Source organism: Tursiops truncatus, chromosome 4 (assembly GCF_011762595.2).
Source record: "Tursiops truncatus isolate mTurTru1 chromosome 4, mTurTru1.mat.Y, whole genome shotgun sequence".
Lineage (NCBI taxonomy): Eukaryota > Metazoa > Chordata > Mammalia > Artiodactyla > Delphinidae > Tursiops > Tursiops truncatus.
The window spans coordinates 78,853,451-78,878,695 of record NC_047037.1 but is presented as its reverse complement, the minus strand read 5'-3'; the positions used below and the strand labels follow the sequence as shown (position 1 = coordinate 78,878,695).

Below are 25,245 nucleotides of genomic sequence, written 5' to 3'. Positions count from 1 at the left end.
GCTCCGCGGCATGTGGGATCTTCCCAGACCAGGGCTTGAACCCGTGTCCCCTGCATTGGCAGGCGGATTCTTAACCACTGTGCCACCAGGGAAGCCCTTAACAAACTTTTTAAGAGGATCTCTTTCAGAGTCTCTCCAAGAGTAGTCCTGAGAATTTGCAGGGCCATCTCTCTGGGAAGCTGCACTTTTCTTAAGCTGCTGAGAGCCTCTTTTGCACACCAATGTATGAGAACCTCCAGGAGGCTGGTTTCTAGGCAGGATTCCCTGCCTCCGTTTCAACCATTGGGAATGGTTGGCCCTGGGTCTAGGGTAAATTCTGTGTATGTTGATGAATAGTCATAAACCATGAACACTAAAGAGGTTTCAAATTCTAATAGAAGAGGGTGAGATTTGGTGATTTTTTTTTCTTTTGCTCATTTTACATTTTTTTCTACTTGCAGTACTTGTATACTAAGAAAAAAGAAAACGCTAAATAAGATAAATTTCATGAGCATCCAGTATTTGCAAGCACGGAACAAGCTCATGGAAGAAATGAGTTGCCCCAAAAGGGTTACATAGGCAGGGAAGTGCCGTTGTTTTCAGCAGGAAAGTGGGGTCTTGTAACAACAGGAAGCTCTGGGAGGCCGCAGTACCCAGGCTTTCAAGCAGAGCGGTTCTCGAAACAATGGCTGCCTGTGGCTCGGGAATATTGGGCAGGAAATGAAAGGATGCTGGGAGGGGGTGTGCCAGAGGAGCTGATAAGCGCTACCTGGCTGTTCTTCACTTAGGCCTAGCAGGCCAATGATGAAGTTGTTTTTCTAAACGCTCCCCATCTTTCATTAGCAAAGATGATTTTAGGCAAACACAGAAATGAAAAGAACCTATGGTGCCACAGCTCTGGAAACCATTAGGAAGCTAAGCCTCCCAGGAAACCAGAAGGTACAATAAGCAAGGGAAGGTATTTCTTGCTCTCAGGGCACGGTCCCTTCAGTTGCGGGGGACCTTCAAATGAACTCAGCACCATTTAAAGCCAAGTCCCTGGAGGACTCCAGCCTCCATAATAATCAAAATAGCACTGGGGGGCTTCCCTGGTGGCGCAGTGATTGAGAGTCCGCCTGCCGATGCAGGGGACACGGGTTCGTGCCCCAGTCCGGGAAGATCCCACATGCTGCCTGCGCGTCCAGAGCCTGTGCTCCGCAACGGGAGAGGCCACAACAGTGAGAGGTCCGCGTACCGCCAAAAAAAAAAAAAAATTAAAATAGCACTGGGGTTAATAGGAGTCCAGCCATACCAAAGGAGACATATGTAAACCTCCTGAGATTGAAGTTTATATTTATTTAACACAAATTTCTGTTCTTATGGGTGGGATAAGTTGGGGAGTCAATTAACAATACAAAAACAAAACTAACAAAATAGAATGCTAGTGTTTTACCCTAGAAGACCTAGATAAAAACCAGAACCAGTAGGAGTGAGGACCTGAACATTGCAGGTAGAAGTCAGATCTGCCTTCTTAATTTCTAGCCCAGCTTCTCCCCAGCTTCATCCAGGAAGTTCTCAGGTCATGGGATGTTAGACCTGGAAGGAACATTAGCAATCGTCTAGATCCAGAACTTGAACCTAGTGCAGATGAAAATCTGAGGCTGGGAGTAGGTATTTTTTTGGTCAAGGATATACAGCTGGTTCATGTTGCTTTAACTGACAGGTACCCAGCACCAAGTACCTGTGAGTCACCTGGGGGCAACTCAAAGAGGAACACAGTTACTCTCCTCAAAGGTCTGAAATCTAATACCTGGAGGTCAGGACTAGAACCCAGGTTTCTTAACTCCTTCTTGTTAACTCATTCTCTGTCATCAAGTTGCTCTTAGAAATGAAATCAGCTCAGCTTTCTGTGGCTTTCTGGTCTTCCCCATGCCTGGTCTGTGCCTGGGTTTTCCTGGTGTGGAGGTTAGGTTTATACAATGTACTGGAAAGTGCATGAACTTGGAATTCAGACAGACTCATAATTGCACCCCAGCTTTGCCACTAGCTGTTTGACCTTGGGCAAGCCATCCGACCACACCAAACCTTAGTTTTCCATCTATAAAATAGGAATAGTAATGTGTACACCTCAGAGTTGTGAGACTTAAATGAAATAATTATCGTTAAGCATGGGACCCCACCCACATAGCATTTGGTAAGTGCATCCCATGACCACCTACTAAGGCATGCAAAGAAAGAAAAAAAATGGCCTGGACACACTCAGACGAGAGAAAAACTTACACTGTCCTCATTCTTCAGATGATTGGTGTTAGTGACCCATACAGTTCAAGAAGCTGGTTTATTTTCCCTGTTTTGTCTCATTAGCCTGCTCAGCTCCATCCCTTCTCCTTCTGGGACTCTCTCTGGAGGCAGACGTGGCCATCCTCTTTATCCATCACTGCAGAAGAGCCTCCAGCCGTGGCGTCTCAAGGAGCAGGTGGCAAGAAAGAGAGGGTCTGTTAGTCCAGGAAATAAGATCTTGATTGGGTGATCCAAGCTGACTGTGGTCTTGACGCAGTTCGACTGAGGAGTTAAACGACTTGTTGGCAATGATAAGGGAATTGATGCTCACAGCTGGGCCTGCGAGTGTGCTGGGGCATGCCTGAAAGAGCTTTCTGGCATCCGCAAGCAGCCTTACGGAGTGAGTGATGTCTGCCCGATAACTCCCCTGAGAGCCAAGTCAGACAGTAGGAAGCACGAGCCAGAAAAGTTTTCATAAATTATACAAAGCCTGGCAGCCTCCATGTTCAGCAAGGGACAAAAGGGACATTCTCAGCAGAGGGACGTTTTCTGCACCATTCCCGTGTACCAGGTGAACAGGGCCAGCTCTAAGCCCAAGGCCGTGTGAGGGTTTCTCCAGGTTTGTTTTCTGTGTAGCCTTGTCACACCCCACCCGGTTTCCCTAGTCAGCTTTGCCCTCCCTCATGGTCACAACCCTCCCCTCCCCCAAACCTAAAAACACCCCGGAGGCCCCTTTCACAGTCCCTCCTAGGCTGTTTCCACTTGTTCATTAACTGATGATGTGTGGTCCCAGATATTTCACTGCCCTCAACCAGCCTTTTAATTTTTTTGCGGTACGCGGGCCTCTCACTGTTGTGGCCTCTTGCGTTGCGGAGCAGAGGCTCCGGACGCGCAGGCTCAGCGGCCATGGCTCACGGGCCCAGCTGCTCCGCGGCATGTGGGATCTTCCCGGACCGGGGCACAAACCCATGTTCCCTGCATCGGCAGGCGGACCCTCAACCACTGCGCCACCAGGGAAGCCCAGGCACGTACCTTTCTTAAAGAAATTTTCAGAAGCAACTAGAAAAGAGTGAGACTTCTCACCTCCCCTTTCATCCTCGGCAATGCATACGAGGTCCTCTGCACTGACCCTAAAGGGATGCCTTATTTTCCTTTGTTGGATCGATATGTTTGTGGCAAGTCTTTTCCTTCATATTATCCCCTCCTCCACCCACCTTTCTCAAAAGCCTGTTCCCTTGAAGGGAAGAATTCTAGGGTTACCCCTACTGAGGCAGCTGCATGGTTTGGACATTATTCTAAGGGCAATGGGAAGCCAGTGAATGTTTTGGAATAGGGGAGCTTTTCCATAGTGTTTTAGAAAGATTTGTTTGGCAGTGGAGCTCAAGATAGAATGCAGTCTTCCTAGCCTGTCAAAACTCCTCCAATTTACCTGAATTTACCTTCTCTTCCACCAGACTGGTCTAGTCAGCATTCCTGGAATTCACCACATTATTTCTTGTTTTCCTGTCTTGTTTATACCATTCCCTGCTCTAGCTGCATCAGAAAGTGGGTGATGTTTACAAAGTGCTTATTATATGCCGGAGGCTTATTTAAGCTTTCTGCCTGTATCACAGTATATAATTGCATCACATTGTATCTTATCACATCACAGCATCTCAAATCACCCCCTAGGAACCAGTGTCTGAGTTCTTATTGCATAGCCTTGTACGTCCTCCTTTATCCACTGATCAATCTCACAGCATCGTGCGGCCCCGGGGTGAGGGTCTTGCCTCAGCCCTCTCTAACAAGGTCCCTCTCATACTGTCAGCTCTCTATAATGTACACAATTTCCTGTTCTTGTTCAACACCTAAAAGCCCTGCCTGACTTCCCCCACCATTGTGTAATCTTTTAGAAGAACTTCTGTCACGTTTTTGTGCCTCTCAAGGGCCCTTAACATATTTTGCTTGATCGTTTCATACCGGCCAAGTTACTAAATATCTGTGAGCTTCAGTTTCCTCATTTACAAAGCAAAGATACCTTCCTCAGAAAGTGGTTGTGAGGACTGCGCTGGGTACAAATAATGCATGAAAGTATAGTGCTCAGGGGTCGGCACCTAGTAGGTACACAGTAATTGTCCGTTCCCTCTTGGCTTCTTGAGGGCAAAGATCTTATTCACCTTTTTGTCCCTTGGGCCGGATAGCCCTGCAGTACATCTGCTTTGGTAGGAGAATCGTTGTCATTGGGAGGAGTGGGTGTACGGATGACAGAGACCTGAGAGCTCAGCTGGGATGAGTCAGGGTGTGGAGCAGAGGGGGGACCTGGACACTTCTGTGGGAAAGAGCTGACTTGATTTGGCATCTGAAACCCTGGAAGTGAGGAGGGGAGGGGACTCCAGGATATAGTCTTCCATCAGGAGCCTCACCCAGCAGTGGAGCAGAGCTGGTTAGGCAAATACTTCTATTTAACAAGGAGTAATTACCTCACAGGGTGATTGGAAAGGACTTCAACAAACATGGAAATTGCCTCACTAACTTTAGAAAGCCCTTGGGCTTCTTTAACGAAACTTGTTTTTTTTTTGTTTTTGCGGTGCGCGGGCCTTTCACTGTTGTGGCCTCTCCCGTTGCGGAGCACAGGCTCCGGACGCGGGCTCAGCGGCCATGGCTCACGGGCCCAGCCGCTCCGCAGCATGTGGGATCCTCCGGACTGGGGCACGAACCCCTGTCCCCTGCATCGGCAGGTGGACTCTCAACCACTACACCACCAGGGAAGCCGGAAACTTGTTTTTTTAAAAACCAATTTTTTTCTTTAAAAAAATTATTTGTACCTCACCCTCATTATAGAAAATTCAGAAAAGCAAAATGAAGAATATAGAAAAGCAAAAACATACTATTAGCCTTTCAGTGTGTGTGTGTTTTATCATTTGAGAGATTGTGAAGGGTTGTGTAAACGGGACAGTCACTCTTTGCTCTTTAAATTTGTGTATCTTTTTCATTTTTATTCTTCTCTTCCCCAGTGTTATTGCAATATAATTGATATGCTCCAGTGTATAAGTTTAAGGTGTACAGCATAATGGTTTGACTTACATAAATATATTGTGAAATGATTACCGCAGTAAGTTTAGTTAGCACCCATCATCTCATATACATACAATAAAAAGAGAAAGAAAAGAAAGAAAAAATGTTTCCTTGTGATGAGAGCACTTAGGATTTACTCTCTTAACAATTTTCGTGTATAATGTACGGCAATGCTAACTATCATCATCACGCTGTACGTTGCAGCTCTAGTAATCATTTATCTTGTAACTGGAAGTTGGTACCTTTTGACAACCTTCATCCAATTCCTGCTCCCCGCTTCCCCCACCCCCTCCTCTGGTAACCACAAATCTGATCTCTTTTTCTATGAGCTTCATGTTTTTTTAGATTCCAGATATAAGTGAGATCATACAGTATTTGTCTTTCTCCGACTTACTTCACTTAGCATAATACCCTTAAGGTCCATCCGTGTTGTCACAAATGGCAGGATTTCCTTATTTTTATGCTGAATATTATTCTGTTGTATATATATGCCACAACTTCTTTCTTTTTTAAGATTTATTTATTTGGCTGCACTGAGTCTTTGTTGCTGTGTGCGGGCTTTCTCTAGCTGTGGTGAGCAGGGGCTACTCTTCACTGCGGTGCACGGGCTTCTCACTGCGGTGGCTTCTTTTGTTGCAGAGCACGGGCTCCAGGCACACAGGCTCAGTAGTTGTGGCTCGCGGGCTCTAGAGCGCAGGCTCAGCAGTTGTGGTGCACGGGCTTATAGTCCCTCCAAGGCATGTGGGATCTTCCCAGAGCAGGGATCGAGCCCGTGTCCCCTGCATTGGCAGGCGGACTCCCAACCACTGCGCCACCAGTAAAGTCCCTGCCACAGCTTCTTTATCCACTCATCTTTTGATGGACACATGTTTCCATGTCTTGACTATTGTAAATCATTCTGCTATGAACTGCGATGTGCAGATATCTTTTCAAGTTAGTGGTTTTGTTTCCTTTGGATATGTTCCCAGAAGTGTGATTGCTGGATCATATAGCAGTTTTACTTTTTAATTTTTTTGAGGATCCATACTGTTTTCCATAGTGGCTGTACCAGGTTATAATCTCACTAACGGTGAACAAGGGTTCCCTTTTCTCCATATCCTTGCCAGCATTTCTCTCGTCTTTTTTAAAATTTATTTATTTATTTATTTATTTTTGGCTGTGTTGGGTCTTCGTTTCTGTGCGAGGGTTTTCTCTAGTTGTGGCAAGCGGGGGCCACTCTTCATTGCAGTGCGTGCGGCCTCTTCACTATCGCGGCTTCTCTTGTTGCGGAGCACAGGCTGCAGACGTGCAGGCTCAGTAGTTGTGGCTCACGGGCCCAGTTTCTCCGCGGCATGTGGGATCTTCCCACACCAGGGCTCGAACCCGTGTCCCCTGCATTGGCAGGCAGATTCTCAACCACTGCGCCACCAGGGAAGCCCTCTCTCTTGTCTTTTTGATGATGGTCATTCTAACTTGAGGTGATATCTCATTGTGGGTTTGATTTGCTTTTTCCTAATGACTAGTGATGTTGAGCATCTTTTCAATGTATCTGTTGGCCTTTTGTATATCTTCTTTGGAGAAGTGTCTGTCTTTTGCCCATTTTTTATTTGGATTATTTGGTTTTTCGCTATCGAGTTGTTTGACTTCTTTATATCTTTTGTATATTAACCCCTTATCAGATACATGATTTACAAATATTTTTCCTATTCCATAGGTTGTCTTTTCATGTTGCTGATTGTTTCTTTGGCTGTGCAGAAGCTTTTTAGTTTGATGTAGTCCTGCCCGTTTATTTTTGATTTTGTTCCTTGTGCTTTATGTGTTATAGCCAAAAAAATCATTGCCAAGACACATGTCAAGGAGCTTTTTTCCCATGTCTTCTTCTAGGAATTTCGTGGTTTCATGTCTTACATATAAGTCTTTAATCCATTTCAAGTTAATGTTTGTGAGTGGTATAAGATACAGGTCTAGTTTCATTCTTTTACATGTGAATATCCAGTTTTCCCAGCACAAATTTTCCCAGACTGTCTTTTCTCCATTGAGTATTCTTGGCTTCCTTGTGAAATACAATTGACCATAGATTCTTGGGTTTATATCTGGGATCTTGGTTTTTTCCCCTGATCTTCTTTTCTGTTTTTATGCTAGTACCATAACGTTTTGTTTACTATAGCTTTATAGTATGGCTTGAAGTCAGGAAGTGTTTTTCATTTTTTTATCAGTATATATTGCTTCTTTAACTTTTTCAAAAGGAACTTAAAAATAGATGTTAACCACTAGGTGTTGAACACCTAATAGCCATCACCACAGTAAGGTAGGGTCTGCAGTGGTAGAGTTTCAGGCATATGGATAGCCAAGGGCAAGGAACCAAACAGCTCTCCTTAAATGGTGCTTCCATACCTGGCCACTAACTCATGGGATCTGCTCTCTTGATGGGGAGGGTTTGAGTCAGGTAGGTGTAGCTTGGGGCTTTTTCTAAACTTCCTCGTCAGTGTGGTACCATGAAAAAAGCATGAGCTTTGGAGTCAGACAAACCTAGGTTTGGATCCCAACTCTGACACTTAGGAATTGTGATGTTGGGCAACTTACCTAACCTCTCTGAGAATCAGCTTTCACATTTTCAAAATGGAGAATTTTATGTCTTTTGTGGATTGGCTATGATTATAGAATGGAGAATGCTGTTAAAAGAGAGAGAGAGAGAGAAAAAAAAGCACCTCATGTAGTGCCTGGCACATTAAAAAGTGTTTTCTTCTTTGAAGGACCCAGATATCAATGGAGGACTGAAAACCCATCTGGAGAGTAATGACCAATCCCTTGTTTAGCAAAACATTTCAAGTGCTTGTGTTTTCAAGACTATTCTAGATGAATGAGACAGAACTATCCTCATTGTCCCTAAAGAGCTCACAACTTAGTGATGGAGATGACATAGGTTCAGGCAACACCTAGCACTTAGTGCTGGAGGAGAGCAGGTTTGCAATAAGTATTTGCTGAATTGGATTTTTTAATGAAAAGTTTTGGGGAAAGGTAATATATTCTTATAGTTCAAAACTCAAAAGTATGAAAGAGTATACAATGAGGAGTTTCCCTCTTACTCATAGCCCTGGCCTCAGCTTCCCAGTTTTTTTTCCCATAGGCAACTGAAGTTATCACTTTATTATGCATCCTTCCATAGATATTTAATGCATATACAAAGGAATTGTAGAGCTGTTCTGTTATTCTCTCTTTTCAAAAAAACAAATGCTTGTATACCATTACACCGGTCTGTGCCTCATTCTTTCTGCTTAACAATATATCTTGGAGACTGCTGTATATCAGTACATGAAAGTTTCCTCATTCTTTTTGATGACTATATAGTATTCCATTATATGGATATTCTATTATTTATATAAATAGCTTCCTATTGATGAACAATCTCATGCTATTACAAAAATTGCTGCAATGAATTACCTTATAGATACAGAAATGTTCTAGAATTGGAATAATGAAAAGGTTCTGAAATGTGATTGTTGCTTAACTGTCAATATAGTGTAAACCACTTAATTATGTGCTCTAAAAGGGTGAATTTTATGACATTTGATTTATATCTCAATTTTTTTTAAGTTTAGAGAAACAGAAAAAGAAACTTTACTCCAAGGAGGACAGGCTAAATCCTGACATATTAAAAAAACAATTTTCCTTGGAAAATTGGAAAGCAGTTAATTTGCTTTTTTGTAAAGAACATTATACTTTAAAAAATAAACACCACGAGGGCTTCCCTGGTGACGCAGTGGTTGGGAGTCCGCCTGCCGATGCAGGGGACGCGGGTTCGTGCCCCGGTCTGGGAAGATCCCACATGCCGTGGAGCGGCTGGGCCCGTGAGCCATGGCCGATGAGCCTGCGCGTCCGGAGCCTGTGCTCCGCAACGAGAGAGGCCACAACAGTGAGAGGCCCGCATACCACAAAATAAATAAATAAATAAATAAATAAATAAATAAACACCACGAATTTTCAGACTTTTCTATAATTCTACATTAGGTCAGGAAGAAGAGAGACGAGGTTAAAACAGGGAGGAGAAAGAAGAATCAAAGAGGGAGAGTTCCAGGAGGACAGCGACCCCTCAGGCAAGCCAAGGCCCACAGAGGCTGGGAGGAGCGTGCCACAGGAGACATGGAGGCTCAGGAGACATGGAGACGCAGGAGAGATGGTGGCGCAGGAGACATGGAGGCTCAGGAGACATGGAGGCGCAGGAGACATGGAGGCGCAGGAGATATGGAGGCTCAGGAGAGATGGAGGCGCAGGATCGAGGAAGGAGGGGACAGAAATACAGAGCAGGAGCTGGCAGAGGGAGAAGGTACAGGAGCCACTGCGACGACTCTTAGATTCCTGCGGAATGGAAAGCTGGGAAGCTCTCTGCTGACAACCAGAAATAATAGAAAAGTGATTGAAATCTTTACTTCATCTCTTAAAAAATGCCGTAGTAGAGCAGGCTTATTCACAGCACAGTAGAGCTGCCTGAAGCCCTCACTCTCTCCCCCGTGCACAGCAGGAGATTCTTAAAGATTTCTTCCGTGTTCAGCGGCTTGTCTCTCTCTGACTCTCCCCCTGCAAGTATCAATTCTTCATCCACCAGTGATCCTTGGTCCTTTCTATCACCTCAGTCAAGGTGATGAATATATCCATTATGCCCAAAAGTTTCCTCGGCCCCTCTGCAGCTCCTGCCTCCTGCCTCTTCCCTGCTTTCTCCCACTATAAATTAGTTTGCATTTTCTTGAGTTCTATGTGGATGGAATCATATAGCATGTACTCTTCTATAGAATGGCTTCTATCGCCCGTATGGTATATCATCCCTTGTTATTGCTGAGTAGTAGTCCATTGTATATATGTACCACTAAACTTTACTCTGATGGTTAGGGATGCAGGACCCGGAGAGGGAATGAAATATGACCAGTACAGGACCTTAACAAAAATCCAGAATGGGGCGGGAGGAGAGCCATATTTCCCTAAAACACAAATGCAATTTGCACTGTGAAAGAATGAGGCTGCCATGATCACATAACTGATCAAATAAAACTGTGTTTGTTCCAATCTGCATCTCCAGATCTGATCAGATTCCGGCCATACAGGGAAGTGGGGCAGCTTAGCAGGCATTACCTCTGGGGGGATTCAGAGAAATGATTTAATTGCTGGCCTTTTCTGCCCTAAACCCTTGAAGAAGTTTGGAATTGAGGAAAGAAGTACCCACACGTTATTTTTGAGTATAAAATAACTTTTAGTTGTAGCAAGTTGGACCAGATGAAACAAATGACTTTAAAATGTTTTGTAAATTGTAAAGCACAAATCAAAGGCAAAGCCTTCTTTTCCGTCAGAAACCACCTCAGGATTTATTTTGTGCTCCGATTAAAATTTAACGTTAAAGATCGCTGCTCCAGGAAAAACGAAACCAAACCAAACAAAAAAGGGACTTAGAGAACCATCAGTGCGATAATTCAAAGAAGTCATAATGTTATATCATAATCCGCAACTGTGTGTACCTCTGTAGGAGGAGACTTAATGTTCTTTGGGTCCATGATAAATCCCACAGAACTAGTTCTGTGGCTCCAACCTTCTATAGCAACCTAAACAGACAATGGAGGCTTTCTTTCCATCTATACCTACTCAGCCATTTTGTATCAAGCTTCTATCCTGTCCAGAATCCTAGGGTGTCCCCAGTTTGGTTGGGCCCCAGGAACAACAGCCTAAAGAATTCTGAGACTTTGAGACGATACTCTTGGCAGCCCCTGCAACACCACCGACCAGTATCACCTTTAGAGCCTTGCTCCTTGCTCCCCGAAGTATGGGCTGCAGATTGGCTGTATCTGAATCACCTGGTAATTTGCTAGAAATGCAAATTCTTGACTCCCTCCCTCCACCCTCCCATTGGAATCTGCATGTTAACAAGATCCCGGGGGTTTGTATCCACATTAAAATATGAGAAGCTCTGGTCTAGATCAACTTCAGCATGCATCAGAATCACCTGGGAAGCAACTGCTGCTGCTGGACTTATCTAGGGACCACAGTCTGAGAACCACTGCTCTGACTCTAGAGCTGGATGATTACAGAGATCAAGTGGATCCTTTCCCATTTACTGAGTATGATGGAGAATTCCTATGTCTTCCAACTCGGCCCAAGATGAGAATCCAAGAAAGCTAACACGCCTCAGGGACCAGGACCATGGCCTTTTCCCTTGGGTTGTTTTAATATTGCCTCCTGTTTAAACAGAGCTGTGGACTAGAGGTTCTGGGGCCTCTGTACCAAATTTATGGCAGAGGCTCCATCCGGGAATGTGTTTTCCTCGCCTTTAAAACAAACGGAGCCTGAGGTTATACAACTGAGAGCCATGCTACTGGGAGGTGGGTCTTTGAGAATGGAATAGGACAGAGTGGTGACCCTGCACTGCCCATCTGTGGAGTGTTCCTTATAGAAGCCCTTTGAGGCTGAGGCTTTTGTCTTTGAGTCCTGCTTGGGAATGCTCCGAGCTCTCAATCCACCTGTGCCGTGCAACAGCCATATACCTTGGTACAGACTCACATTGTGAAACACATCAAGGTCAAGCACAGTTCCAGGACTGCTGCCTTTGTATTATGAAGATACCCCTCAATGCATAGAAAAGTGACCTCAACCAGAGAGAGACACAAAAGCCATTCTGAATAGGGAGGTGAGTGTTGACTTGTAAGAGGTTGGTCAGCTCTACCCCAACTGCCCATCAGATGGGAGGCAGCAAACTGTTTTCACCAAGACTGAATCTCACAAATGATAAATTTACAACGTATAGAAGCGTCAAATAGGAATAACTGTCATTGTAGAATGCTGCTTATATGCCAGGGTCTGTGCTAAGTATTTACAAGTATTACTTCAATCCTAGCTATGAGGTTAATATCACTGTTATCCTCATTTTACAGATGTGGAAACTAAGAAATGGAATTATTGCGTATTTTGTCCAAGGTTACAAAGGCAGTTTGGCATTCAAACCTGTGCTCTTGACCATGACCTTGCGTGGCAGGTTACAGAGCAACACCTTGTTGTGGGTGGGAAAGAGTCGACCTACTGTGCACAATAGGGATTTTTTTTTTTAAACAATACAACTTTTTTAAGCATGGGAACTCTGTTTACTTATTTATTTATTTATAAAATTTATTTAGAGGCATGAGGCATAAATAGGGTTCTCACCAAGAACCCTATTTCATAAAATAGATCGAAGTATAGCTTTTCTAACTGAAGCCAGGCAGGGGCTCTGGACCCCTGCCCACACTCACAGCCCCTTCTCCACCACACCCACTCCTACCCTGTATTCACTCACAGGGAATAGTTCCACCTCTGTGGTCTCTGACCTCAATATTTCCAATCCCAAGTTCACTTCCTGCCCTCTTTCCACCTTGGGTAACTAAGAAGCTTCTCACCAGTTGGTCATGAATGAAAGGGGCAAAACATGGATGTGTCCTGGAGAAGAAAGGCTCTGGGCATGCACAGCCTTTGAGAGGTGGGTGGAATACTTTAAGTATGATGAATTTTACTCAGCACCTAAAATGATAGTTAGTGGTTGAAGGAAATGATGGGGGAGTTGTTTAGAAAGTATTGTAATAGAGAATCCAGGAAGAATGTTGAGCCTGAACACCTAGTATCTACCCATGTAAAAGGTCCAGTCCAGCTTCGTATTGTGTGTGGGTATGATCATGTGCATTAAGCATTAATGGATTGGCTTTAGTCTAATCCAAGGCATTAATAGACTGAGGATGTCTTGGGGGAGTGAGCACAGTGCTAACCCAAGCCCTGGTTCATGGAGTTCCCATACCACCTCTGTGCCTGAGGACATCAGCACCCAAGGCTTTGGTAGTTCCAGACCATCTACAACACTCTCACAGAGGGACCTCCGATGGATCTGCCCAAGGACCAAAGTGGCAAGTGACTTGCCACTCTCTCCATGCCATCCAGAAGGCCTGTGGCTGCCATTCCGGGTCACGGAGCTGGCTGGGCTGATCAGGTTCAGCCCTGAGGAGAGAATAGCATAGCCAGACCCTTCTACCCAGGCACTGGACTTCTAGAGTGGCAGGAATTTGAGGGGCCGTGTTGGTCCCTTATATGAGGTCCATTCTATCAATGACTGGTTTGACCCATTTGGTGGTGGTGCCGGCGGGGGTGGGGGGAGGTTCTCACCTTAAAAAAAAAAACACTTAACACCTTTAAATCACCTTTAACATTTTGGCAGATATTCTTCCAGTCTTTTTTCCCTTTGCAGTTTTTTAAACATAGCTGAATTCACAGGGTATATTTGATTTTGTGCCTTGTTCTTGTTTTACCTACCTACATCATAAGCATTTTTCCATGTGTTAAATCACTTTTCATAAGCGACAAGTACTCTTGAGTGAGGTAAATAAATTTACCTGCCCTTTGTTTTCTTCGTGTGTAGACTAGGCAAGAGTTCTCTAATTTTATCACACAACAGTCACCTAGAAGGCTTTTTAAAACACAGATTGCTGGGCGCCACCTCCAGAATTTCTGATTCAGTGGGTGTGAGTGGGGCCTGGGAATTTGCATTCCCAACAGGTTCCCAGGAGATGCTGGTGCTACTGGTCAGGGGACCACACTGGGAGAACCAGTGACATGAGGAGATTGTGTTGGGGGATTTCTAAGGTCACTGCTGGTTTCAAAAATCTAAGTGTTAGCATATTTTACAAATTCTTAAAAAAAAAAAAGACCTAACTTTTAAAACACATGGGTTTTCTAAACTTTAACAAAACCCTATTTTTTTTAAATATCAAAGAACATCATCTACCATTTACAAGTAATTGTTTCCACTTGTAGCTCATATGCATTCCATACTTACTTCTCTTTGAAGTTACCTCGATTTTTAAAAGGCTATCCTTAAAAGACAGTCAGACTTATACCTAATACTTTATTTTTTCTTTTCCTTTGCATAGTTCCATATGTATTGAAGAGCTGTGCAGAATTTATAGAGACTCACGGCATCGTGGATGGAATTTATCGGCTTTCAGGAGTCACCTCAAACATACAACGGCTAAGGTAAGCCAAAGACTAGCCCCCCAAAGGATTCTCCCATGATCCTTCCTCTGTCCATACCTCTATCTGCAGGTGTTGGGGGTATTAAAAACTGAAGGGATTGAGGGAAGGATGTCAGGGCAGAAGATCAAGTGCTGATGTTTTCAGATGCCTAACTCTTCTTAATCTAATCAGGAAGCTCACCAATCTGATGTAATTCTTTCCAACAAAAACTCCTGAGGGCTTTTCATCTGTTCCTATGTCTTGCACCAGATTTATCCCTCTTAGGTAGATTCAATTGAACTCAAATGATTTAAATTGGAAGTTGGGAAAAAATGATTTATTATTACTCACTTGCCTACCCACAGCTCAGATCCCCATTACATGGTGTTCAGAACTTGCAGGTCATCGTGAGTTTTTCTGTTGGCACACACTCAACATTTGATATTTCATCTGGTCGAGAAATCAGAAGTCTGCATGATTGTGCATTTCTCTAATTGATGCCTGTATTTTTAAAATTATTGATAGAGGAACTATTTCCAATTCTGTGGATTTATCCTAAACAATTCTAAAATGCATCCTAGAATTTTTTGGAAGAAATTTCTATCACAATGAATTAAGAGGACAGTAATCTTCTTTATATGTATTATATCTGTAAAATAAAGGGAGTGTATATAGTGTAAAATAAAGGGAGTGTATATAGTGTATATATAGAATATATACATTATATATAATATATGTACTGTTCCATGACTAAAAGAATAGGTTTATGTATTTTGAATATTGTTCTTTAATACAAAAAGAACATATTTTAATGTATTTATTATATATTCTTTAGTTACAAATGTAGACTTTTCAAATAAAACATTCTTGTTACAAGATTAATATGTGAAATTTACATGTGCAGGTAATTCATTTTTTTATCTTCTTCCTCCTATTTAGTTTTCTGCCCCTCGTCCTCAAATCTCAATTGTCATGAAACTATACCAAAGGAATAAAACATTCTTTTTACTCCCAGAGAAGTGATAGCTGTTAAAAAATAACTGGTTTATTGCAGCCAAAGTTTTTTAACAGATCTATGTGCTTACATCATTTCACTAATTTATTCACGTGACATTTTTCAGAGTTTCAACAGCAAGTATTTTTAACAGTTTACTCTTAGCTCTGAAACATACTAACAGTAGCTGGTATCGTGGAAGGACATTTGGACAATGGCCAGTTCTTTTTCACTTAAGGACTGACCTTAGCCTTGACAAGGGAAATTTCTGGCTAACTAAATAAGCTCTAGATTGTTTGTGTTCTGCCCTCGTAAGAAAAACACATGCCTATGAATTTGACGCCATTTAATGGTTTGCTTTTCAAGGCCTCACTCAGTTCCTGTCAGGTTCTGACAGCATCGGGGATTTCCCTTCCCTTTATTAAAGGGGCAGAACCCGACTACAGGAGAATGGGCAGCACGCTGTTTCAAGATGCTGGTTCTGAGAGTCTGGTTGACTTTGTCACTACATGTTTGACCAAATGAATACTCTCAAGAAAGCTAACTTCTCTTCTGCATTAAAGCTCAGCTTTATCATCTTTTAAATATATATATATATATTTAAAATAAATTTATTTATTTATTTATTATTTATTTTTGGCTGCATTGGGGTCTTCGTTGCTGCACGAGGCTTTCTCTAGCTGCGGCGAGCGGGGGCCACTCCCCGTTGCGGTGCCCGGGCTTCTCTTGCTGCGAGGCTCAGGCTCTAGGGCGGCCCCAGTGGGTGTGGCTCGTGGGCTCCAGAGCGCAGGCTCAGCAGCTGTGGCGCATGGGCCTAGTTGCTCCGCGGCACGTGGGATCTTTCCGGACCAGGGCTCAAACCCGCGTACCCTGTATTGGCAGGCGGACTCCCAACCACCGAGCCACCAGGGAAGCCCTAAATAGATTTTTAACTTTTAAGTATATATTATTTGAGGCAGTATATTCATGTAACCTTGTTAGTGTTTTTTTAATTAGAAATGAGGCCTGGAATCTGACGACGCTCCCAAGCACCCCACTCTAGGTTGTTTAAGAAGATATTTGTAAGCTCATTTGTCCTGTGGGAGTCACTATCAAGCAGCCTAGAAGTTTCCATTCAGCATCAAAGGGAGAGTTGATTGAAGTTCCCAAACCTTGAGTTTGAGTCTCCAGATAAAACAAGTTTGCTGACATGAATATGTGGACGTGAATGATAACAATCTGACTCACCCTGGTTTTGGTCTCTCCTCCAAGAAAGAGAAGTTCATTTAAAACAATATTTTGGAAAAACTGAACTCTCAACAGGGTTTTTGGAAAATTGTTTTCGTATTTCCCCACTGTTCATAATGGAGACTACAGACATAATGCCATGAGAAATCCTTTTGTAAATGGGATTATGTCTTTCTAATTACAGCAGCTTCTGCAGGGAAGATCCAGACCTGAAGTGGAAATCTTTCCTGTAGCTTCCTTGTGCCTGAAATAGAAGGTCTTTTTGAGTCAAGGTCAAAAATATGGTCAGATCAGCAGTTTAGGGTCTTTTTACCCCCTAAGCAGCCAAGTAGCTGCTGACATAGAACACATGTTCCTGGGATTGTTATGTCTCTGTCTGTGTTGTTTCAGGCAAGAGTTTGGCTCAGATCAATGTCCAGATCTGACAAGGGAAGTGTACCTCCAGGACATCCACTGTGTGGGCTCCCTCTGCAAGCTCTACTTTAGGGAGCTGCCCAACCCCCTCCTGACTTATGAGCTCTATGAGAAATTCACGGTGAGTGTTTGGATTTCCGTTATGGTTACTGGGTGGGATGCATGGATGGGCCAAGGAAAGTTTCAGCACTAAAATTACAATAATAATACTCACCAGATGGTTGCCATTATCTTGGTGATGGAAGTAGGATGGTACAGTGAGGAAAGCAAGGTAGTGGGACTGTTTGCTAGATTTTTCCTTTCTTCAATTTTCAGAATCATGTTTGTTTGTGTGTAAGAACTGGGTTAAATCATCTCCACATTTATGTAACCAAATGCGTGTCATTATATAGGGAGGAAACTAAGAACCAGAGAATGAAGTGACTGGCCCAAGGTCACTCTGCCCCCTAGCAGGACAGGAACCTGAGGCTCCAGATGCTACCCCCCGTGGCTAATTCATTTCGGGCTATTCCTTCCGCGTTTCTTTTGGGGGTTGCACAAAGAGGTAGGGGGGTAGAGAAGGGAGAGAGAACAAACAGAAGTCAACAGAGAGGTCAGAAAGCTGGGAAGAGAAAAGATTCTGGGAAAAGCAGCCGAGAGGGAGTGCAGGTTAGGCCAGTGAGTTGGATTGGTGGAGGATGGATGGGCAAGAGCAGAACACCTATATAGCAGCTGTATGGTCACCAAATAGGGTCCCCAAAGGAAAATGAGAGAGGAGAATAAATGCTTAGAGCATGTCTTTTTAAAAAAAAAAAAAATCTTTATTGGAGTATTATTGCTTTACAATGGTGTGTTAGTTTTTGCTTTATAACAAAATGAATCAGTTATACATATACATATGTCCCCGTATCTCTTCCCTCTTGCGTCTCCCTCCCTCCCACCCTTAGAGCATGTCTTTAAAGACAGCATTAAAAATAGGGCTTGGACATTTGGCTGCAGGTGGGGAGGTGCAGAGTAGGTGAAGAGTTGGGTTTAACCAAGGTTGAGGCTCAGCTAGAAAAAGAGGAGGAGGGTTATGAGAGTGTGTGCAAGGGAGTGATTGAAATAATTGACCATAGAAATTTGTCTGGATAAGAAGGGAAATGAGGGCCTAAGGCAGGTAACAATGAAAAAGTAGATCAATAGGTCATTCATCCCAGTAAGGTCAGCAGACTGTTGGAGTAGGGTGGTCAGAGGGGATGTTTGAAATTAAGGTTATGAAGGAGTTGCAATTATTGGTAAGGACCAGATCTAGGCTCTAACCCTGGGAAGGAATCTTTCTTATGGCTCTTGTAATGAACTTATTTTGAGCATATAAATGTTCTTCAGTTTGAAATTATATAGGGATAAATGAATGCTTTTTAAAAATTGGGTGTGGACCATTAAAATAGATTTAGGCGTTTTCAGTGATACAGGGAAACACTCACTATGATAACTGGAAAAAGCAGGTACACAGTTGTATATTAAGACATGATTAAAAAGAAAGATGTTCACAAGATTAATAGCTATTTATTTCAATGATGGGATTATAGATAGTTTTCCCTGCTTCTTTATACTTTAACTTTCAAAATCTTATCCACTAAAAATACATTATTTTTTTAAAAATAAATATATTTATTTATTTATCTTTTGCTGCATTGGGTCTTTGTTGCTGCGTGCGGGCTTTCCTTAGTTGTGGTGAGCAGGGGCTACTCTTCGTTGCGGTGCGTGGGCTTATTGCGGTGGCTTCTCTTGTTGCGGAGCACGGGCTCTAGAGCACAGGCTTAGTAGTTGAGGTGCACGGGCTTAGTTGCTCCCCAGCATGTGGGATCTTCCCGGACCAGGGCTTGAACCCATGTCCCCTGCATTGGCAGGCAGATTCTTAACCACTGTGCCACCAGGGAAGCCCCCCATTAATTTTTTAATTAAAAAAATATTAGGTCAAAACATACAAACAAACAAAAGTGGGCATAAATGTTGACCACTTGAAAAGCCAGCATAAACCAGCTGAGGGGACTCTTAAAGATTTAAGAGGACCTTGAGCTCTAAGGCAGAAGGCAAATGAGCCTCCACTCTGCATGGCTAAGTCATTAATAACGGCAGCCTTTGACCCTCCAACAACAGAGGAGTCTTTCCTGGAACCAGGAGAAAAGGTTGTGGGTCTTGTGTGTCTGTCAGATTATCATCATCATCATGATATATAATACTCAATAAAAATAATCATCCTCAATAAAAGACAATTTGGAAAATGGGGGAAAGTAGAAAGGAAACCTTGGTCTCTCTTCTTAAAGACCAGAGACAACTACGATTAACACAGGGTTATTTCCTTCATTCTTTTACTCTTTGCATAGTGTTTTTGTTGTGTTCTGTTTTTCTAAACCAAACTAAATTTTTATTGTAAAAATTAAAGCAATCCAGAAGAATATAAAGGAGAAAGTATAAATCACCTGAAATCTCACGTCCTAGGCATATTTTCTATTAACATTTCAGGAGACATCCTTACAGATCTCTCTGTCTTTCTCTCTCTCTCTGTCTCTCCCATTCTTTCTCCCAACTTTTGTTCCTCAATACTACATATTGCTGTTTTGGAATGGTGCTAATTCAACAATGTGACCATCTTTCCATGGTAACAAATACAGAGAGGCACTCTTTTTACAGTGTATTCTCTCATACACCCGATGATTTCTTAAACCAGTTTCCTACTGATGGGCATTTAGACTTTTTGTTTCTTTCTTTCTTCTTCTTTTTTTTTTTTTTTTTATTTTGGGCCGCACCATGCAGCATGCAAGATTTTAGTTCCCCAACCAGGGATCAAACCCACGCCCCCTGCAGTGGAAGTCTTAATCACTGGACTGCCAGGGAAGTCCCAGGACTTTTTGTTTCTTAACATTTTGCTTTTTATAAACAACATTATAGTGATATAATGTTGTATATATAGTGATATAATGTTGTATATACTAAAATATAGTATATTTTTGTACATATATCTTTATACTTTTGTCTGTTTATATCCTTATGAAAAATATCACAGAAGAAGATTTACCGAGTAAAAAGTGCTTATTTAAAATTTTGTCACACGTTGCCAAATGGTTCTGTAGAGAGACAAGAATGTTCTTTTTCCTGCAGCCTTGCCAACACTGAGTATTTTCAATTTGTTAAACTGTTTGACAATCTCAGTCAACCAAAAATATATCTTACTGTTCTTTTAATTTGTGCGTAAGACTTTCTTGTTTGTTTTCTGCATAGTTTTAGTCTTCTTATCACTATACAGTTTCATCCTTGAATAAGACAACAATATCATCACGTTAACTAACTGAGTGAGTCTAATTTAACTAAATTTCATTCTATGATAGATGGGGGTAGATAGGAATTCTTGTCTAGAGACTTGAGAAATACAAGTTTCTTCTTAGATCTTGTTTAGAGGCTCAGAAGAAAACCCATGCTGATCTCTCCCCACTTGTGTTCCCTGACATTGCTAATCATTCTATCTCCCACAGCGACAAAAAATACCAAAGCAATGTTATTGTCCGCTGGTCGTCAAATCTCAAGAAAACTTAACATTGTATTTAAACATAGTTTAGTGACAGTAAGGAATAAAATAAAAATGTTTTGTTGTGACAACTGAGTTCTACATACGTAGGACCTAGTGATGTTAACTATGTAGAAAAATTTATCATTGATTAGATTGCTTTGATCACAGTGACGAATTATGAAAATATAAGCAAACCTTCTACAGGGACATGGGAACAGCTCTATCACATTGTCACGCATTCTTACAATGATTTATTTAAACTCACTTGCACAGCTGAAGTAGAATAACATTTCAATGGAATATAACAGAATTAGAAAAATATTAATAGAATAATAATAATTATGATATCTGCCACTTATTGAGTGCTTACAATATGATAAGCTTATTACAAATATTATTTCATTCAATCCTCAAATAACTCTGTGAAGCAGGTTTTATTGCCTCTTTTATAGATGAGTAAATTGAGGCTCCGAGTGACTTTTGCCTGGGTTTGTACAGCTAGTAAATGGAAGTAAAGATTTAACATTCTGTCTCAGAACTACCACACTATTTTCAAAATAGATTTAACAGCTCTTAAATAGGCTCAGGTATTAAATAATTTAATATGAAATAAGGAAAACATCCCAAACTGGTGAAGGAAAAATTCAATAAACAATGTTAGGAAAATTGGCTAAGTGTTGGGAAAGGGGAGAAGTCAAGTTACATTCTTACCATTTAACGAATTTCAGGGTGGAGAAGGGCTTTCTAAGAATAAAAGCAAAGGAAAAAGAAAATCACCAAAGACAAATTTAACAAACTAAACTACATATAGATTATTGTTTTCTCTATTTAAAAATACATTAATAGGGCTTCCCCTGGTGGTGCGGTGGTTAAGAATCCGCCTGCCAATGCAGGGGACAGGGGTTCGAGTCCTGGTCCAGGAAGATCCCACATGCCGCCCACGTGCAGCAACCAAGACCCAACGCAGCCAAAAATAATAAAATAAATAAATTTAAAAATTCATTAACAAGGGCTTCCCTGGTGGCGCAGTGGTTAGGAGTCTGCCCGCCGATGCAGGGGACACGGGTTCGTGCCCCGGTCCGGGAAGATCCCACATGCTGCGAAGTGGCTGGGCTCGTGAGCCATGGCCGCTGGGCCTGCGCGTCTGGAGCCTGTGCTCCGCAACGGGAGAGGCCACAACAGTGAGAGGCTCGCGTACCGCAAAAAAAAAAAAAAATACATTAACAAAATTAAAAGGCAAATGACTATGGAAAACATTTACAATAAAGATGGCAGGAGATTAATATTTTTAATTATATAAAACTCCTACCTATCAATAAAAAATAAACAGGTAACACCCTGAAAAACAAATGAGCAAAGAACCTCAACAGACAATTCATAGAAGAAATATAATTATTTAAAAAGTATAAATGGGGAATTCCCTGGCAGTCCAAGGGTTAGGACTCTGCTCTCTCAGTGCCGAGGCCCCAGATTCAATCCCTGGCCGGGGAACTAAGATTCCACAAGCCTCGCAGCCAGTAAATTAATTAATTAATTAAAAATAAATAAAAACCAACTTAAAAAATATAAATGTATTAGAAAAATATATTTGCATATTAAAGAAACATTTTTTAAATGTTAGTATTTCATGCTGCCTAGCCTGTGGTGACACTGGCTCTTTCATAGTTTTCTATTGCAAGTGTCAATTGGCTGGACATTGCAGAAAGTCATTTGAAATTACTATCAAGAGTCCTAAAATGCTCATATTTTTTAATACAGTAACTCTGTTCTAGGACTCCATTCTAAGATAATAATCAGATGCGCACACAAATAATTGATTTACAAATATTTCACTGCCATATTACAATAACAAAACTGGGGAGTATCTACACGTCTAACACTAAGGGATGGGTTAAATAAATGATAATAAATCTATTGTTTTCAATCCTGTGTAGCTGTGAAAAGTCATATTTCTGAAGACTATTTGCTGTCCATAATATAAAGTTAAATGGAAAAAAGCAGTATAGGCAACTAAATAGGAAATGATGCCAGTGTTCATATTTGGTGCTGGGGAGCCCGGACCCATTGCTTCTTTTAATACTTCACATGTGAGTAGGTTAATAGTCGTTATGTCTGGGTGGTAGGATAGCAGGTGCTTTTTATTTCCTTCCAGCACATGTATTAGTTTCATGAGGCTGCTGTAACAAATTACCACAGGCTTGGTGGCTTAAACAACAGAAAGTTCTTCTCTCACAGTTCCAGAGTGCAGAAGTCTGAAATCAGTTTCACTGGGCTGAAGTCAAGGTGTCAGCAGGGCCATGGTCCTTACAGAGACTCGAGGGGGAAACCTGTTCCTTGCCTCCTCCAGCTTCTGGTGGCTGCCGGCATGCCTGGGCTTGTGGCTCACTCCCATCTTTGCCTCCGTGGTCACACTGCCTTCTCCTGTCTGTGTCAAATCTCCTTCTGCTTCCCTCTTTAAAGGATACCTGTGACTGGATTTAGGGCCCACCTGGATAATCCGCGAGAATCTCCTGATCTCAAAAGCCTTAACTTAATCACACCTGCAAAGACTCTTTTTCCAAATAAGGTAACATTTACAGGTTCTAGAGATTAGGATCTGATATCTTTGGAAGCAACTCTTCAACCTACTACACTACATTTTATTTTTATCAGAAGAAAAGTTCATTTTAGGAAAAACTCAATTTGGGTCAGATTGATTTAGCTAAAATTGTTACACCCAAGATAGAGAAAAGTTGCTGCTTCAGGATTTTTAGAGAAGGCAGTTTAGAGAGGCATTAAATTTTATATTGAAATTACGTCTTTGTGTATCAGTCTCCTTCATTGAACTGTAAGCTTCCTGAGGACAGAAGCTGTATTTATTTTATTCATTATTGTGCTTCCTTTCCCTGCTCTCCAGCTACTGGAGAATGTTGTGACTGTTACCTAGTAAGCATTTGCTGGCAGGTTGCTTGACCCACACATGTCATCTGAAGTGTCACTGGGGGTGGACCACTGGTGTGTGGCATCAGGCAGAGGCTGACTGGCTGTGAGCTCAAGATAGCTGCCAATGGGGCAGCAGCCAACTGTCCTGGGTTGCCAGGGACTCCCCTACTTTTAACTCTGAAAAGTCCTGTGTCCCAGGAAACTCCTCAATCTCAGGCAAACTCTGCTGATTGGTCACCCTGCCAGGAGCCCAAAGTTGAGGGGAATTGTCTCAGCAAACCTGGTGCTCCTCACTCAGGAGGTTTGGTTCTCGATGGTACTGTCCTGGAAGTGTGGCCAAAATGAGACTTTCTGGCATTTTCAAATGCAAAGCAAAAGACGGACTGATTCACTTACTCATTTCATGTAACGAATGTCTGTTGAACACCTGCTGTGTATACCAGGCAGGCACAGTTCCAGGTGCTGGGGGTTTAATGGTAAGCAAGACAGAGAAAATCCTTCCTCTCGTGAAACTTACATTTTAATGAAGGAGATAGATGATGAATGAATTTAAAGCATAGCTCTATAATCTGAACTGTTGATAAGCAGTACGAAGCCAGCTAATGCAGAGTACAGGGCAGAGAATGATGGGGACTGCTATTTTTGGTAGGATAATCAAAGGTCTGTCTATGAGGTGATATTTAAACAGAGACAAGGATGAAGTGAGGGAACAAATTGTGCAAATATCTGGTGGAAGAGGGTGCCGAGAAGAAACAGCAGGTGCAAAGGCCCTAGTCGAGGACATGCCGAGCTTGCTTGAGGGAATATATGGAGGCCAGCTTGGCCCATAGGGAGCAGGCAAGGAGGAAATGATGGGAGACCGGGAATTTGCAGATGGGCCAGGTCACATAGTTGTGCTTGCTGCCATGGGTGTGACAAAGACAGGTAGGTATAATGACTGTCTGGAAGAGAACAGTGGTTGTCTCTGGAGACTGAGGGTCTGCAGTTGGAAGTCAGACTAACTTTCTTCTGTGTATTCCTTTGAATGCTTTGCTTTGCTTTTTTTTTTTTTTTTTGCGGTACACGGGCCTCTCTTGCTGCGGAGCACAGGCTCCAGACACGCAGGCTCAGCGGCCATGGTTCACAGGCCCAGCCGCTCCGTGGCACGTGGGATCTTTCCGGACCGGGGCACGAACCCATGTCCCCTGCATCGGCAGGCGGACTCTCAACCACTGCGCCACCAGGGAAGCCCGCTTTGCATTTTTAAAATCATGTGCATGAATTACTTTTTAACCTAACGGCTTAAAATAATTAAAAATAATAAAGGTGGCTTTATAATAATTTTTAAATAATTAATACAAAATAAAGGGTAAAAACTGAGTTGCGGCTGGGCGCAGTTGGAAGGGACAGCCACGGGTTGTTTGTCCCCCCTGGTGATGGGCCTTCCCCGGGCGGCAGGCGTAGAGGTGGTATTCAGGTAAGCAGAAGAAAGTAGAGCCTGGGCCCCGCCAGAGGGGACTGGAGTCCAGCCTTCGCTAGAGTCCTCCAAGGGCAGGAAGCTGGTCTTAGGGATACTGATTGGAAGCGAACAAATAGTCACAGAGTCAGCCTAGATCTTTTAAGGTTTAGCTGTTAGCAAGGTTGGCTTGGCTAATGTTGAGTGAAATTCTCTTTCAGGCAAAAAATTGGGGTGGGCAAAATTTCAACTCCTTTCCCTCAGTTCCCCACTGATGGATTCTGCTCTCCTAATGGGTGAAAACAAAGAGATCAAAAAATAGCTTTGCAGTGAGCAGACCCTCTGGGAGAAAAACAAAGATCTAGAGAGATTCCAAATGGGATTGGGGTGTGATAGGGAGAGGCTATAAATAGTGAAATGAACACCAGTCCCAAATGGGACCTG

The 25,245-nt window shown here is 42.5% G+C and overlaps 1 protein-coding gene across 1 annotated transcript in view; it reads left to right on the top strand.

Moving 5' to 3' along the window:
• The window catches only part of ARHGAP31 (Rho GTPase activating protein 31), a 112,756-nt gene that overhangs the window by 48,215 nt on the left and 39,296 nt on the right, over positions 1 to 25,245 (top strand). The window contains exons 2-3 of the mRNA XM_033855813.2: positions 14,199 to 14,301; positions 16,892 to 17,036. Of these exons, the coding sequence (XP_033711704.1) occupies positions 14,199 to 14,301; positions 16,892 to 17,036 (248 nt within the window). The remainder of the gene's footprint in view (positions 1 to 14,198; positions 14,302 to 16,891; positions 17,037 to 25,245) is intronic.